Here is a 15,632-nt window from a genome sequence, read left to right on the forward strand (position 1 = left end):
AGACACTATGTCCAGTAGGAAACTACAGTTATGTCTTCCCAGTGTGATATGAAAATTAAACTTTCAGATGTTTTAGATAAGACACAATGTGACAGTCATAGTATAATTAATGCAACTAACAACAGACATTATTACCATTAATTGTATGGTTGCATGATCATGTATGACTAACTCTCATTAATAAACAAAGTACCCTGTAACAAATAAACATAACCTGAGATAAAGATATTAATTGGTGTAGTTTTTGACAAAATATGCCTGAAGGTATTAAAACACACCTGAAGTGTAACTTTAAACCCTCAGGTACGAGGCTGAGGTAAAAGTGATTTAATTTTACTGACTCAGCTCTCAAATCTCCTACTGACTTGGCTGTCGAATCTCCCATTTTAAGTATATGCATCACTTTTTTCAGATTTGTCACATAGAAAGGGAGGAGTTTAAAAGGACAAAGAACACTTCTTTGTTGCTTAGGGGTGATGCAACAAGAGCTACTATTACAATTGAAAAGGAAGCCAAATATTTGCAGTTTCAATCTATTATATTTATTATAATTTAAGTTCAATTAAAACTCTTGTACTCACAATCATACTGCAACCTTGGATTATGTATATATCAAATTCATGCCATCGCCATGCACTTTCAGTGATAACACATTAAGTGGAAAACGGTTTTGTCTTCTGTCTTCAATCTTATGGAACTGATGTTTATTTGTAAAATACAGTTTAAAATTGAGCATGATCAGGCCATTTTTTCAAAAATTACGCTGTTTTTCCCCTTTTTTAGCATATGTGCAACACTGATAAAAAATTTCAAGGAAAACGAATAGGCCCATTGTCTTGAAAATCACAGGAGTAATTAATGTTATGAATATACGGGTTAAGTATGAAAATGGCCTTGATCTAACCATTTTTACAAACGTCATGCAGTTTTTATTTTAATTCTTTTGGCAAATTTTGAGAACTGGTTCTTTGCAGTTTGTAGAGTTTGTCAAGCACAGCACTGGTAGAGGTGGTGGTGGTAGTGGCGCTTACTCCAGCTGGTGGTACAATATCTGGAGGCGGTATCGCCTCTCTGATCCTCTAGTTTGATTTTGGTTTTGATAGAGTTGGAGATAATATGTAATAAGATTATAACCATGATTTTAGCACCACTGTGTCTAAGGGGGTGAAGGTCTCTTTTTGCATTTATAAACAAGGTTGCTTTGAATTTAAAGAAGGAAAAAATGGTACTTATTTTCATTTGAGGATTAACGAACAAAGTCACCTTTTTTTTTTTTTTTTCATCAAAATTAATAATGAGCATTTTTAAACGAAACAAAGACCTAACAGAATTTCTTTTTACTTGAGACCATTATATTATATATAAAAGACTTAAATTTTAATTCATATGTTGGCTGGCTCCAAATAATGTTTTCTTCATTGTTTATATATATTTGATAGCTGCTGATTAAGAGCGCATTCTCAACGAATTAAGCCAAGCTTTACAAAGCCGGTAACCTAAAAATGGCGGATGTACATGAAAGAAAAACTGCCTAATCTTTTAATAGTCTCTCCGCCTCCCCACACGTCGTCCCTGCGGGGCACAGTAATTAAATCGCGTCTCCGTTCGCCATGCGGAAGCTACCTGAGAAATATTAAGTGCGCATGCTCATCAGTTAAACTCGTGGTGAAGAAAGCATGGCGGCTGAAGGCGATCGAAGGAAAAAAGCTCTTCTGTTCTATTATCTTTGAAAACAGAGACGAAAAAGGAATAATTTGGCCCGTAGAGCAGCAATGAATCGACTATCTACGGAGATAATATCACCAGAGATATTCACGGAAATGTTAATGTTCAGAGCCGAGATTTAATTACTGTACCCCGCAGGGACGACGTGTGGGGAGGCGTGTGAGAGGCGGAGAGACTATTAAAAGATTAGGCGGTTTTTCTTTCATGTACGTCCGCCATTTTTAGGTCACCGGCTTTGTAAAGCTTGGCTTAATTCGTTGAGAATGCGCTCTAAGAAAGGTATTTTAGTCACCCAGACCAGCACTAGAGGGCGTTTCACAAAGACCAACTCAACTTGTTGGCGTTGGCAACTTTCTTATCAATCTAGATATTTGAAACTTAACATACTCCTGCCTCCTTTTCAGGAGAAGTCCTTGTCAGACAAGTGGGCAGAAGAGTTTGGTGCCTTTAATGAAGGGGGAGCAAGAGAGACCACAGACTTTTGGGAGAAGTTGCAAAAACAATGGGAGGAAATGGCAGGGTACGAGAGTGCATTGCGTGAATTTCTATTCAGGTCTCGCATTCATTAATTCATTCATTCTATTTTATTCCATTTTATCCTGTTTTGTTCATTTTTCTTCTGTCTCACTCTTTTCTATTCCATTCCTTTCCATCCCATCCCATCCCATCCCATACTGGTCCATCCCTTTCCATCCCATCCCACACCATCTCATCCCACTCTGCTCCATCTCATCTAACTACATCCCTTCCCATCTCATCCCATCCCATCCTGCTCTATCCCATCTAACTCCATCCCATCCCATCCCATCCTGCTCCATCCCGCCCCTTGCCATTCTTTCCCCTTCCATTCCATTCATCTTATTCTCTCCCATTCCACTTCCAGGACAGATGAGCACCCCTGGCTGTCAGACTATGAAAGAATTGACCCGTACAGGAACTACCAGTTTGAGCAAGACAACCCCCTGCTGGACCACCCTGACCCCTTCAAGGAGGGGCTGAAAAGGCTAAAGCAGGGGGACATCCCCAATGCCGTCCTCCTGTTTGAGGCTGCTGTACAGAAGGACCCCTCTCATGTCGAGGTGAGGGTTTGAAAATGGAGGGACTTTTATCATGCACACAGTTTCAGGGATGTTTTTTTACCGACTCGCCGCTTCTTGGGAGCCAGAGTATATCGTTGTCCTTGGTGGCCCTGTGGACCCCATTCCATATTTTCTTATTTTTTTCATTAAATGACAGTCTCATCCCTGAAAGTTGCAGTCTGTGCCAAAATTTTAAACTATCTGATGAAGTGAGTGGGCTCTTGTCCTAATAACTGATCAATTGACACCATTTACTTTCTGATTTACCACAGTTTCATTACTTTATATCTCTAAAATTATTATGTTTTGATGCTGCTCATTATATGTATGACAAAGTTTATCATGTACACGGCAATTCTGTATTATAGGCCTGGCAGTATTTGGGGACAACTCAAGCGGAAAATGAACAGGAGCCTGCTGCCATTGCTGCTCTCAAAAAGTAATACCTTCAAAGCAATAAATGCATTAATTATTAGGTTTGCTGTGGAGTAAGCTTTGCTATAGTCAAAAAGCTGGCTGGTTTTAGTTGTTTCAATCAAGTTTTAATGTTAAACTAAAGAAGTGATGAATTTAGTGAAGAATAATAAGTGTACATTTCCAATAGCTGAATTTGACAATGTTTAACATTTGCTTGAAATTCACTGTGCTTAGTATGACAATTGTAAACTCTGTGGAAACCACAATTGTGGTCTAAAAATTACAGAGAACTATCAGTCATAAGTTCTAATGTAAAAACAGACCCAGATTTTAACACACTTAATATATTGGTTATGAGCTCAAGAGGATTTTTTTTTCCATTTAAGGTGCCTTGAATTTGATCAAGGGAACCTGACAGCCCTGATGGCCCTTGCGGTCAGTTACACCAACGAGACCCTGCAGCCCCAGGCCCTGGACACCCTGAAGACGTGGCTTAGAAATAACCCCAAATACACCCACTTAGTCCCCCAGCTGGACGGAGAACACAAAACTAACCTGTACGTGTCTTCCCTCGCTAATAGGTACTGAAACCAGACCTGCTTGGCCACCCCAAGTTTCATAGTGTATCTTGTGCTTTATTGGGCTCATTCCCTATTAAACTATCAGGCTACGTGGATTGATCCAACTCCGAATGTGGGCTGATTACCAACATACTCCTATAATCGCCATCTTTTCTGTACTCCATGCCAGGTGGCGTGTTAATCTTTTAATTTAACTTCATTCATCTATATTCCCCATGGATATGGATCGATCTACATTGATCAAAAGTCTCATTTGGGAATGAGCCCTATGTGTTTTATTGGTATAGGTTTGTAGTGGAAAGCTGATATTGAAGAGACTTTGAGACTCGGGGTGCTCTCCCTCATGGAGTAGAGCCAGTGGCATATTAACGTACTGATAGTGTGCATGCAAGCGTGATATTAGATGATTAACCTAGTTGTCTGTAGTTTGTGTTATAATATATTTTGCAACTGCCCTGTGTTTATCATATGAAGTACTGCTTAAAGATTTCCTTTGTTTTTGCTATCCTTATTTGCCTATGTATATAGTTCTGGCATGACTGTTATGTTATTATTCTCATTATTATTTATATTGTCCGCTTTTATGCATTTAAACATTGCTTGATTTGGTTTTGGTTTGCAGTTTTGTTTGGCTTTGGAAATGGCTTTTATGTTGCTTTGTATTTCATGACAAGTTACCTTACTACATGAGTGACAGATATACAAGTACCTTTCATGTTATTAATGTTTTGCCTTGTTCAAATTACTTTATCTGAAAGCAAGAATTATTTTGTTTTTCTTCTGTTTTATCATGTCATCTTCAAAACTCATTGAAAACAGATGATAGTTTTAGATGGGTGTTCATCTCGATTTTTTTGTTTTGTTTTGTAATTGTTCCTGTCTCAGAAGTGATTACGACAACGATGATCACGTCACTTTAGTGTCGTCTGTCCACAGCAGATATTGGCCAAGGTAACTTGTCTCTGCACATGCACACCAACGTGCGCGCATGCAAATGCCCACATCCACATGCAGGCAGATATTAAAACACATTTGTACTCAACATAACAAAACAATAAATGTTTTTGTTTTTTTGTTTTTTTTTTAATTGTGGTAGATAATTTTTTTTTTTTTTTTTTTTACACATCAGAATTTTACTAAATTTAACCTAGAACTAAGTGTGGTATAGCTGTAAAATTAGTATTTTCAAATAAAAATTCATCAGCTATGTTCTTTGAACAGGCAAAAATCATAGTTACTATCATTCCAATATTACAATTACCTACAAGGTGCTTTCATCAAGGGACTGGTATTAAAACAACTAATTGGAGTTGTAATAACTGATTTTCGTTTGAAGAATGGATTAATGCCCATAGCTTCACCTTTTTGCTCCTGTGCTTCCTGTTGTTATACCCTCTTATTTGTTGAATTCAGCTTTTGGCAAAGTATTTGGGTGTCTGATGTTATTGTAAATTGTACATCCTTGCTTATGTTTAAGTGCAGAAGTGTAAGTAAAGTAAGTGATTTGAATGTGAAGTCTGTTCTAAATCACCACATAAAGCCCTAGCAACCAGATAAGGTCACCTTATTACAAAATGTGGAGCAAATCTGGTAACTTACTGATTGCTATGGTGTTTCACATGTCAATTGAGATTAGAGATGCTGCAATTATGCTACCATGCAGACAGTGTAAATGTTTGTATTTTACATTGAAGTTTTACACCAGCAGTTTCAATCAACTTGACTGACAGTGTAAACTCAGAATTCCGACCTTGACATGTTTACTTTCATAAGTTGTCATATTTAAAGCTGTATGTTATGCATTGAACGCTCTTGTGCAGGTTTTATGTTTTAACTACCACTAAAGTGAACATGCCCAGATGAGCACACACACGCGCACACACACACACACACACACACACATGCATGAACACATGCATACCCACACACACATTGAATATTGTTTTGTCTAATTGTTTTATAAATTTTATATAATGTAAATCTGAACATACCAGAGCACTTGTTAAGTACTGTGACATTAAGTGGACCTTATTATTCCAGTACTCTTCATGAAGAAGTGAAGAACATGTACCTGCAGGCCGCTCGCCAGTTCCCTCAGGACATAGACCCAGATGTACAGGTATGGATAACCTGAGACCTTCAATGTGTTAGTTGTGACCCAAACAATGATGTATGTGACCTTAAATGCTTAAATGTGTTAGTTGTGACCTAATTAATGTAACATTGCTTGATATGTGTTATTTATGATTAAAGGGCTGAAATGTATGACCCAAAATTTGTTAATTGCGACCTCAATTATGATACGTGTGACCTGAAATGTGCTAGATGAGAACAAAAATGTGTTAGATGTGATCTGTAATGTGCTAGATGAAATCTGAAATGTGTTAGATGAGTTCAGTCCTCTGTTTTCCAGTGTGGTTTGGGTGTCCTGTTCAATTTGTCTGGAGAGTACGACAAAGCAGTGGACTGTTTCAGTGCTGCGGTACAAGTACGCCCACAGGTAGGTCACTATTGTGAAGGTACTGTTCATCAGCTAAGAAATGACAGTAGTCAGTTGCTATTATCTTATACAGGTGATATTCACCCCAAATACTGACCCAGATCCCAGATACAGTGGCTAACTCTAGCCTGCCCTAATCGGACACTGGATTTCCATTCCTGTCACACTGCTTTCATAAAATTCTGAAAATTGAGAAGAATTTTTGGATAAATATACCTGATATAAATATCAACAACAATAATACTCCCCCACACTAATATATTCTTGTTTCATCAGTTTCCTATTTGTGTCTCAAGGATTTGGATGACAATAGAATGATTTTTCTTACAATTTCAGGACGCCCTTCTGTGGAACAAACTCGGTGCTACTCTGGCCAATGGCAGTCGCAGTGAGGAGGCCGTAGACGCCTACCACCATGCCTTACAGATAGCCCCAGGCTTCATACGGTCACGTTACAACCTGGGTATTGCATGTGTCAACCTCAGCGCACACAAGTGAGTTGGGTTGGTTTCTGCCTGTTTTTGTATGATCATCCCCTCAAGGTTAACATGCAGTTAAACACAATTCTGACCAAATTCTTTATTTTATTTATTTTAGCCATAGAGAAAATATGTTGCACTGTTATTATTGTTTGTTAAGAAAAAAGAATTTTTTCATTTTTCCAGGGAAGCAGTAGAGCACTTCTTGATGGCACTAAACATGCAGCACCAGGGTCGTGGGCCACGAGGTGAGCAGTCCGTCATGTCGGACAACGTGTGGTCCACCTTGCGCATGGCAATTTCTCTGATGGGACGTCCAGACTTGTACGAACTGTGCGATGAGCGCAACTTGGATCGACTCAACAAAGAATTCAACATGGAAACGTGACATACATCCACCAAGTCCAGAGACTCTTATGTTGGCAGATGGCTGTCAAGGGATGGAAATGACTTCCCACAGAAACTGGTGATAAATAGTAGCGAGGACACACTGAAACTTAATTCTCCTAAATTTAAGACAAGAGGCTTTGGATCCGTATCAGAATTGAATTCTTTGAGGTTGATGCCATTGGATATGCAGGACATGCCAAATACTTACACACCAGGATCCCAATCTTTGCTCACTCTATCAGCATGTGGTCAAAACTCCGAATTTTTAAATCTTGGAGTGGCCATGAAAAGTATCGCCAACAAAAACAAGTTCAAGAAGATTTCAACCACTGAAACAAAAGGTACACAAATTGAGATTAATAGAAATTTAAATGCTTATATTGGAGATGGAGAAGTTAGTCAAAATGTAGTTGATGTAGTGGATTCATCTAATGAACAATGTGAGATTGACAGAAAATTGAATGGCAGAAGGAGGAACAGAGAATGTTTGACTCAGCTTGAGCACACAACCTCTGATGAGCCATATTATGATATAGGCAGAGAGAATGTACTGGGAGAAACTCTGCTAGCGAGATTTGTTCATTCTTATGATATTAAAGCAGAGGGCCTTGGTTATTTGAGATGTGATTTCAGAAGATTTGCAGGAAAACCTGTTACTAAATGTAGTATAGTTAAGGATAATCAAAATATTTTTCCCAATGAAAAGCAAAAGAATGTTTATGATGATCGTGATAGAATATCTGATTTTTCCTCACTCGGCCCTACTAACAGACAAGGCTTGGCGTTTAGCCCAGGTGTTTTGGGGATCACAGAAGCTAGTTCCATGGACTCCACCGTAAATGTCAATTGTGTTAGATGTGACACTAAGTTGGGCGAGAATGCTTCGAGAATTTGTCATTATAACAGTCCGATAGATGGCGGGGATGATAGCAATGAAAACCGTCACCAACATGTTCATTTTTCGGGAGATTTTAAAGCAGTGATGATTGGCAATAGAGTAACAGTGAGAGAAAAGGTGCTTCCGGGGGTTTTAGATTTGATTTTTAATTAACAACATATTAACTGTTGTATCAACTGATACAGATTTCTTATGACACATGGATTCAAATTTTCCTGATTATGATAGAAAAACGATAAAAAGTGGCTCGTTTTCAATAACTTTTAAAATGTAGGCATGCCAACCTCAATCACGATAAAGCAGAATTTTAATATAAGATGAGTGAAGATTCGATTATGATTCTATGAAGTATCAGTTTTCTTCACAGAAGATGAATGTGTTATATTTAAGTTAGACAATAAATAGTATATTATCAAATGTTTGTTTTTTAATTAAATTCCCAGATCCACTGTTGAAAAAATCGGTCATTGCCAACATTCAGCAGAACCTGCAGCCTACTTATATAAACTAATTACATTTTATGTTTATGTGTCAGTCTGTATATAGTCTGTAGAGATAATTAAAATCTTGTCAAACACTTGAGCGGCAAAGAAAAAGTAAACTACAAATCTTCTTTTAAGGTTTTATTGCACGTTAAGCGTTGTCATCAACTTCATTGGCATGTGATTTACCAATCAATTTGCTTATATTTTCCGGTAACATTTTACCATCGGTAATTCATCTGGATTGCAAAACTGCACGGCAGATTTAATGTTCTTTTGTTGTCAACATTATATTGTTTCCACTTGGAATTGCCTTTGGCGTGGAGATGTCACGCGGGCTACCGTTGCATGGCACGACAAGGTTAGATATGGCTCCAAAGCCTAGCAAAACGTCACTATATTTTATCTCTCATCACAGCTGTCATTTGGATATATGAATATTAGTAAAAACCAATGGGTTCCATAAGCGGAGTGTCGGTAAGATACCATGGCGCAGAGTTTTTCTTTCTTGGTTCTGTAATAAGAAGGAAAAACCATTGACTAGATCACTTGTCATCTGTTGCAACGCTGTGAATAAGAGAGAAAACAGTGACTTAGCCGCATACACAGAATTGATGAAGGGATATATGAGAGGTATTATTTTTATATTTATTTATTTATTTATTTATTTATTTATTTATTTTACTTGCAACCGCTTGACTTTGGACAAAAACCAATAATATGGATGTTTATCTTGCAAAGGAGACAAATATAATTTTCACTTCTACATGTACTTCCATCATGCAATTTTTAAAAACTATATGCACACGTTTGCGAACAGTTCCCATCGTTAACACGAAACAAGGGAATGTCATGCTATTAACAGGTACCTTAACTTTTAGTGATATTGTCTACCACACTGTGGCGCATGGGCATCGCTTCTGGCGTCCCCGTCACACAGCAGGTTGTCGTATTGGAATTCGTATCCGTCCAGGCTGACGAGGGTGTTAAACGTATGAGGGGCGCAGTCAATTACGACTGGCTTGCCATTGGAACACTGCACGAAGCTGCAGAAGGGGTCCTCGGGATTGTAGTAGTAATGGACGCGATTGTCTTTGCCTCCGTACCCTTTCTTATCGCCATCGCCGCCATATTGGCAATACTCTGAAAGAGAAAACAAGATTCATTACAATTATTTTATTTTTTCAGAGAACAGCAACCCTTAGGTTGAAGTTAAACAATTCTTGATTAAAGAGAGGTATACAAAAAAAGTGAGAACATGAAAAAAAGTTATGCTATCAAATCAAAATGTAGAATTTAGAATTGCCATACGCTTAAAAACACGATGTTGACTAGTAAATAGGCCTATGTTCAGCTACTGAAATGAGATATTACATATAAAATAAAAAGACACTAGGATCGATCAGTAACAGGGTTGTAAATTTCTGTCAGACTGTTCACTTAAAATGTAATTTGATAAGTCGTTTTCTTTCGTAATCTTATTTACATTTGGGTGTCACAGTGTAAATCAATATGTGTAGGCCCTATCAATATCGCCACCTCGAATTCGAAACTTTGGTAATAATTGACCAAGGGGACGAATTTCCAACAAAAATCCTAACTGTAAAAGAGGTGAGCAATTTACAGAAAGCACCGTTCAAGTGTCATTTAGAAAGATTTTTATGTAGGCCTATCTGATCAATTCAGTATTTTCAGAATCGTCTCTTTTAAATAGATAAAGATGTTGCTGGCGAAATAATTGATCACTCAAAAAACTTGAACACTTTCTAAAGAAATAAAATGAAATTAAGGGAAAAAACAATGAAAAACCATCCAAACTCACCGAGAGGATTAAAATCTGGAAAATAAGGTGCATCACGGACACCTCCATAATATCCAACAGCATTCCTCCCGGACACGGACTTGGCTTCCAGAAACGCCACACAGGTGACGAGGAACACGGCAATACCAATGCGGAAAGTCATATTGACGGAGAAGGTTCAGGTAGACAAGATGGCACAATTAATGTAGCTGGCTCTCTGGCACACGGGTAGACGGGCTCGTGGATGTTTACGATGGGTCGCCGCACAGGGTATATATAGTTGACGTGTCCATTGCGCCCTGTGTTCATGGTTAAATTATTTGTTTGGGAATCAGACTTTTAGAAATTGGGACATAGTTTCCAAAGAAAATTTATTCATCCCGTCTTAGTGTGGAATAGATGAAACCACTTCTATAAAACCTGGAAGTGTGAAATTTCTTTCTAATCAAAGTAAAGGCATTTCATAGCACGTGCCCAGATATTAAGCGACTGTCACTTATTAAAGCGTGATTTTCAGGGTACTTCACGTGTGTTTCCGGGCCGTCGCAGCTTGCCTTTAGGGATTCATAATCACGCCTGTCAGGGGCACTGCTAGGTGGACCATGGCCTTAAGAACGCACAACATGTAACCATCTACAGTTGCGTGACACGTTATCCATTGTCAGGGCACAGCAGTGCGGATGCCAAGGCCCCGATCACGGTGAATGGATTGGCTATGGATTTTTAAATATCATAAAAGCCGGTTATTACAACTATGAAAAAACGGTAACTGCTGGTAAGGGAACGGCGAAGCCTCTGAGATGGCCTTCAGCAAGGTTGGCTTACATTTCTGCGTTCCTCCGAATAATGCTCATTACAAAATAGTTTTTTGTTCTTGCTGTTTGATTCTTTTTTGGATTTATTATAATAATAATTATTTTTTTCTTTTATCAGCTAATAGCATCGTTAGCATTTCGTCATTGCAAAAGTTTATACTGCATACGTGTACATTTACGAATTTTGTAATTAGAGCTGCAGGGTGCAAAAAATAAAATAAAATAAAATAAATAAATAAATAAATAAATAAATAAATAAATAAATAAATAATCGATTCAAAAAATTCAAAAATAATAAAAAAAGACCACAAAAGACAATCACGCAAGGGTAGGTTAAGATGGCATTAACAATAATGTTAAATTAACGTGCAACAACTGAATGTGAATACAATAAACATACATACAAGGGACTGGGCCAAATAACAGCTGTTCACACTGTACACAGGCTCCCATAATGAAAAGGTCATTCGGTATAAAGGTCATTCGTTCCAAAGTCGTGTCAGCAAGAGTTTTCTTTTCAGCACGTGCTATTGAGCAAACTTAGCTCATTCAATGTAGAATATCGCGATTTAGGAACAGTATATCCAGCCTGGGAAATCTTTTTTTAATGTTTCAGGTCATTAAAGTAGTCATTTCATATTCCCTAAATTTTAATTTCCTCAGATAGAAATAAAGTAGTTCTAGTTGTCGCCCAAGGGAAGAGACTAAACATCAAATTTGAACCCTACCCTCAGACTTTACCCCAGCAAAAGGTGTTCAAACTCTCAGAAACATATATCGTGAGAAGGTGACAGTGTATTATTTGACATACAAACCGAGAGAAAGAAGTCGTATTTCACCCTCTCAAACACCTCTAAAACCGAATAAAGGGTATAGCGCCATTGTCCCATCACATGTCTAGGCCTATCTCCGTGGTTATACGTACCTAAACACATATCATGACACATGAAATCACTGTATTGCGCATTTCTAGAATATCTTTTATAGAGAAACACACAGCAGTCATTTTATTCTATAAAAATGTTCTCATAACCTCAGTACGTACAACGTTAAATGATGAACCGTTATATCTTGCGTTGGACCGTAAGCACCTCTGCTAACTCCACTTGACCAGCAGAATGCCTTAAGTCGCTTTAAGTGGTGCTTGAGATGCTTACTGACCAGCGTAGAAAGCAACGTCGCTGGAAATACTCGTATAGTGATGCAAATTCTGTTTATTTTCAACTGCGACCATTCACATAATTTGAACTAGTTTGAACTCTCTGTTCAAACCACCGTATTCAAACCTTTTATTTTTTCAGTTCTTTCTTTTCATCTCCGCGTGCAGAGAATAGGGCCTACCTTTTATAAGCATTGAAATCAAAATGCTCTTAACATCGCATGTTTAATTTTTATGTCTGTTATCAATACAACCAGTTTTTAAATACCAGAAATTCTCCTTCAAGGTGTTTAATGCAGCAACCTTGGATATTTTTTGTTACATTCATAGGCCTACTATGCTTTCCCAAGCTCTGCGTTGATCGGAACAACCTTTCACGGTCCATCATACGTTTTATTACAGATCACGGCAAGTTTTCACGCAGAATAGTCGTAAATGGGACCTCAGCATTTGCCGTTTCATACCCCTTCCAGCAACTGTGAAAGTTACCCACAATATCATTTAGCAATTAGTTGACACGAAGCTTTTTTAGTGTTGATGTAATAGCTTTGCACCGAAATAGACGTTTGGAATGAAGTTAGTGGTGTGACTTGTTTAAAGACTGCACGCTCAGGTGGATATGTTTCGCACTTCATCATGCGACATTTCATGTTCTTAATTTTTAAGACAGAAGGCGACGACGACAGCGCTACTAAGGCCTACGTCTTCTGCGCTGGTCAAAAACCCGTGTGACCGTGTCTTTTTCACATAAAAGACGAAAAGTCTTAACTAAGACTACGTCGACAAATTAGAATTACCTCCACAAAGCATCACTCTTTTGAGTTAAACCCATAGAGCAATTTAAAGTTTTCTTTAATTAACAATTTGTTTTTTTCCCTCTCTCTCGCTCTTTGGTTACAACAACCCATTTAGGTTTGTCACCTCCACTGATTATCAACTTTTATGTTTCTCGTCTCTCTACACGTTGCCTATCAACTGTTTGGGAGAATTCATGAAGGGAAGTGATGCCACCAGCTCGGAACATGGCAACTTTTCTTGGTCAAGTCCTAAAACTAAATATCTTCAGAGACACACTTTGGGAAGACCTTGGCCCACTGGTGCGGGTCTTAGTGTTGGCACTGACGACAGAGCCATAACTGTCGCGGTTGCTTCTAGCTCCGCTGTGGTTCGAGGAGTTCCGGTCCGTCTGCATGAAGAGCAGGTTAGGGAGGGGGGGGGGGGTTATCAGAGCCTAAAGAACCAGACAGTCTAACAGAAATTAAGTTAAAACAAGCATTTTGGCAAAAATTTAATTTGTAACAAACTTTGTCGTATGAATATATTCGTTATAACCAGAGCCCTGAGTTTGTGTAACTCGAGACATAGGTCTATAGGCTATACATTTTAGGATCCCACTCCCCAATATTTTTAAACGCGTTCATTTTGATATTTTAATATTAAAAGAAATATGTTGTGAAGGATCTCAATCCTTTGCCAAGAGACAGTATTTTTATTTTATCATAAAGCATATTTATGAACACCTGCATTTACCCTGTATCGTAATATTGATAATAAGCGTAAAAATTATTCTCATTAGTATTATTGTTAATCGGTTTCAGAGGTACTACACTATGTACTGGTTGTGCTAGTTGAGCCAACACAATCACTGTGTTGTTAATTTCTGTAAACAACATTTACGCTGATTTTACATTAGCGTCAAACAAGCTTGGTGAAGAAGTGCTGATCTTTATAATCTCATAAATTATTCAAATCTCTTTTCTTGTTTGTCATGACTTTATGCTTAAAGATACATTTGTCTTCGTAAAAACGACTATGTGCGATGTGATATTCGAAAATAAGCTTCTGTCGGAAAGTGACTCCGTATGTTGAATGAAGGCTGACAGTACATGTAGGTCATTGATTAACTTAACGTGTTTAAGTCTTCCATTTGTTGCTAATTAACTTCAAAATTGCAGAATGACATAACCAGTGCATCAACAACACAGTGAGAGGGTATTCAACACAAGATGAGGCAGATAATAGATTTCAACGAGTGCTTAAAGGACTCGCCGAAATTCCGGTAAGTTTCCAAGTTGGGGTAAGCTGGAATGATATTTAAACCTCCCCCCATGCTGTTAAGATTGGGTAATATTTCTTGCACCCGTTGCATAATTTATACCATACCTAAGATCTGACGAACGCGTGGAGTTTTTAATATTAAAGTTTATTTTAATTTTTAAGTTAATAGGTAGTCCAAGTGGGATAAGATCTGGGTTAAGAAAATTATGATTCTCTTTAACCTGTTTACATTTTTGACAGATTTGAAATGCACTAGCATTAGCACGCAAAGAGCCAAAAGGTTTATAGGCTGTTCAGTGATATCATGTGGGTTTTCACAGACAACTGGGTTGAGAAAGTCATTCCTCAGTTCAAGCTAAGATACAACTGGAAATACAGCAGTAAGAAATCCCTTAAAGGCTAAAGCTACGGCTGTCAAATTTCATATACTAGTATCCCACGAAAAGAGCCATGTCATAGTTTGACTGCCTCTTGCCTTGATAAGTCCACTTTGAACATGCTCTTATGGTAGCATACATTCTAAATCTTTGAGAAAACAGGACCAGCCTCCTTTCTTTGTGTTAGCTGTAATCTTTTGTGGGATGAGTCACACCAGTGCACTATCTGTGTCAACACTGACATCTCGGTAATTTGCCATCACAGGAAATAATTTACCAGTTTCTGACACTGAAATAGGTTGTGGTCACTTGGTCATTGCTCATTATGGGCAAAGGTGTTGTTATGGTCACTTACAATGAAATGACTCTGTTGGTCCATGCTATTTATTATCAGTGATAATTTTTTTATAAGCCCACTATATGACTAAGTTAATGTTATGAGTATTCATCACCCAAACCTCTCAGATACCATAATCCATTATGAAATAATGTTGCCATCTAATGCCTAATAAATAATTATTGAAACTGGCCTGAATACATCTTTTCAATTCTATTTATTTATTTATTTATTTATTTATTTTTTAATTTATTTATTTATTTATTTATTTATTGTAGTAAAATAGGCTAATTAGTGTCCTCTGTTTCTCAGTGTTTTTTTAACATACTGATGCGAAAGTCACACACACACAAAATATTGACACACAAAATATTGTGATTGTGACTAATTTTGTTATGACTAAAAATCTCCAGGTTGTTGAGTTAACACCATGTCAACCCTTCACTTTTGATAAAAAACTAACAGCCTGGATCACTCTTGCTTATTTCTCCTGCAGGCTCTTAGCCAGGGGGGTTCGGGAGGTTCGAAAGAACT

The 15,632-nt window shown here is 37.8% G+C and overlaps 3 protein-coding genes across 11 annotated transcripts in view; 2 read left to right on the forward strand and 1 right to left on the reverse strand.

The window, feature by feature from the left end:
• Positions 1 to 8,486, forward strand: part of LOC106174898 (peroxisomal targeting signal 1 receptor) — a 29,445-nt gene extending 20,959 nt beyond the window's left edge. For 4 of the 7 annotated variants that reach the window (XM_013556662.3, XM_013556667.2, XM_086995023.1 and 1 more), the window contains 9 exons: positions 2,130 to 2,245; positions 2,609 to 2,804; positions 3,173 to 3,243; positions 3,608 to 3,802; positions 4,688 to 4,753; positions 5,843 to 5,921; positions 6,216 to 6,302; positions 6,639 to 6,796; positions 6,968 to 8,486. In XM_013556662.3, the coding sequence (XP_013412116.2) occupies positions 2,130 to 2,245; positions 2,609 to 2,804; positions 3,173 to 3,243; positions 3,608 to 3,802; positions 4,688 to 4,753; positions 5,843 to 5,921; positions 6,216 to 6,302; positions 6,639 to 6,796; positions 6,968 to 7,169 (1,170 nt within the window). In that variant the 3' untranslated portion in view covers positions 7,170 to 8,486. The remainder of the gene's footprint in view (positions 1 to 2,129; positions 2,246 to 2,608; positions 2,805 to 3,172; positions 3,244 to 3,607; positions 3,803 to 4,687; positions 4,754 to 5,842; positions 5,922 to 6,215; positions 6,303 to 6,638; positions 6,797 to 6,967) is intronic. The other 3 variants (XM_013556663.2, XM_013556664.2, XM_013556665.2) reach the window with 3 other exon arrangements.
• Positions 8,487 to 8,679: 193 nt separating this feature from the next.
• LOC106174899 (uncharacterized) lies at positions 8,680 to 10,611 on the reverse strand. Its single transcript, XM_013556668.2, has 3 exons — positions 10,374 to 10,611; positions 9,421 to 9,694; positions 8,680 to 9,065 (listed from the first exon to the last, which is right to left on the reverse strand). The coding sequence occupies exons 1-2, from the start codon at positions 10,513 to 10,515 to the stop codon at positions 9,429 to 9,431; spliced, it is 408 nt and encodes a 135-aa protein (XP_013412122.1). The 5' UTR covers positions 10,516 to 10,611; the 3' UTR covers positions 8,680 to 9,065; positions 9,421 to 9,428.
• Positions 10,612 to 14,164: 3,553 nt separating this feature from the next.
• The window catches only part of LOC106174817 (arf-GAP with coiled-coil, ANK repeat and PH domain-containing protein 2), a 77,090-nt gene continuing 75,622 nt past the window's right edge, over positions 14,165 to 15,632 (forward strand). For 2 of the 3 annotated variants that reach the window (XM_086995017.1, XM_086995016.1), the window contains exon 1: positions 14,166 to 14,385. In XM_086995017.1, coding sequence (XP_086851143.1) covers positions 14,333 to 14,385 — 53 coding nt within the window. In that variant the 5' untranslated portion in view covers positions 14,166 to 14,332. Of the gene's footprint in view, positions 14,386 to 15,632 lie in introns of all 3 variants that reach the window. The other variant, XM_086995015.1, reaches the window with a different exon arrangement.

Source organism: Lingula anatina, chromosome 9 (assembly GCF_051362555.1).
Source record: "Lingula anatina isolate TDL-2025a chromosome 9, LinAna3.0, whole genome shotgun sequence".
Lineage (NCBI taxonomy): Eukaryota > Metazoa > Brachiopoda > Lingulata > Lingulida > Lingulidae > Lingula > Lingula anatina.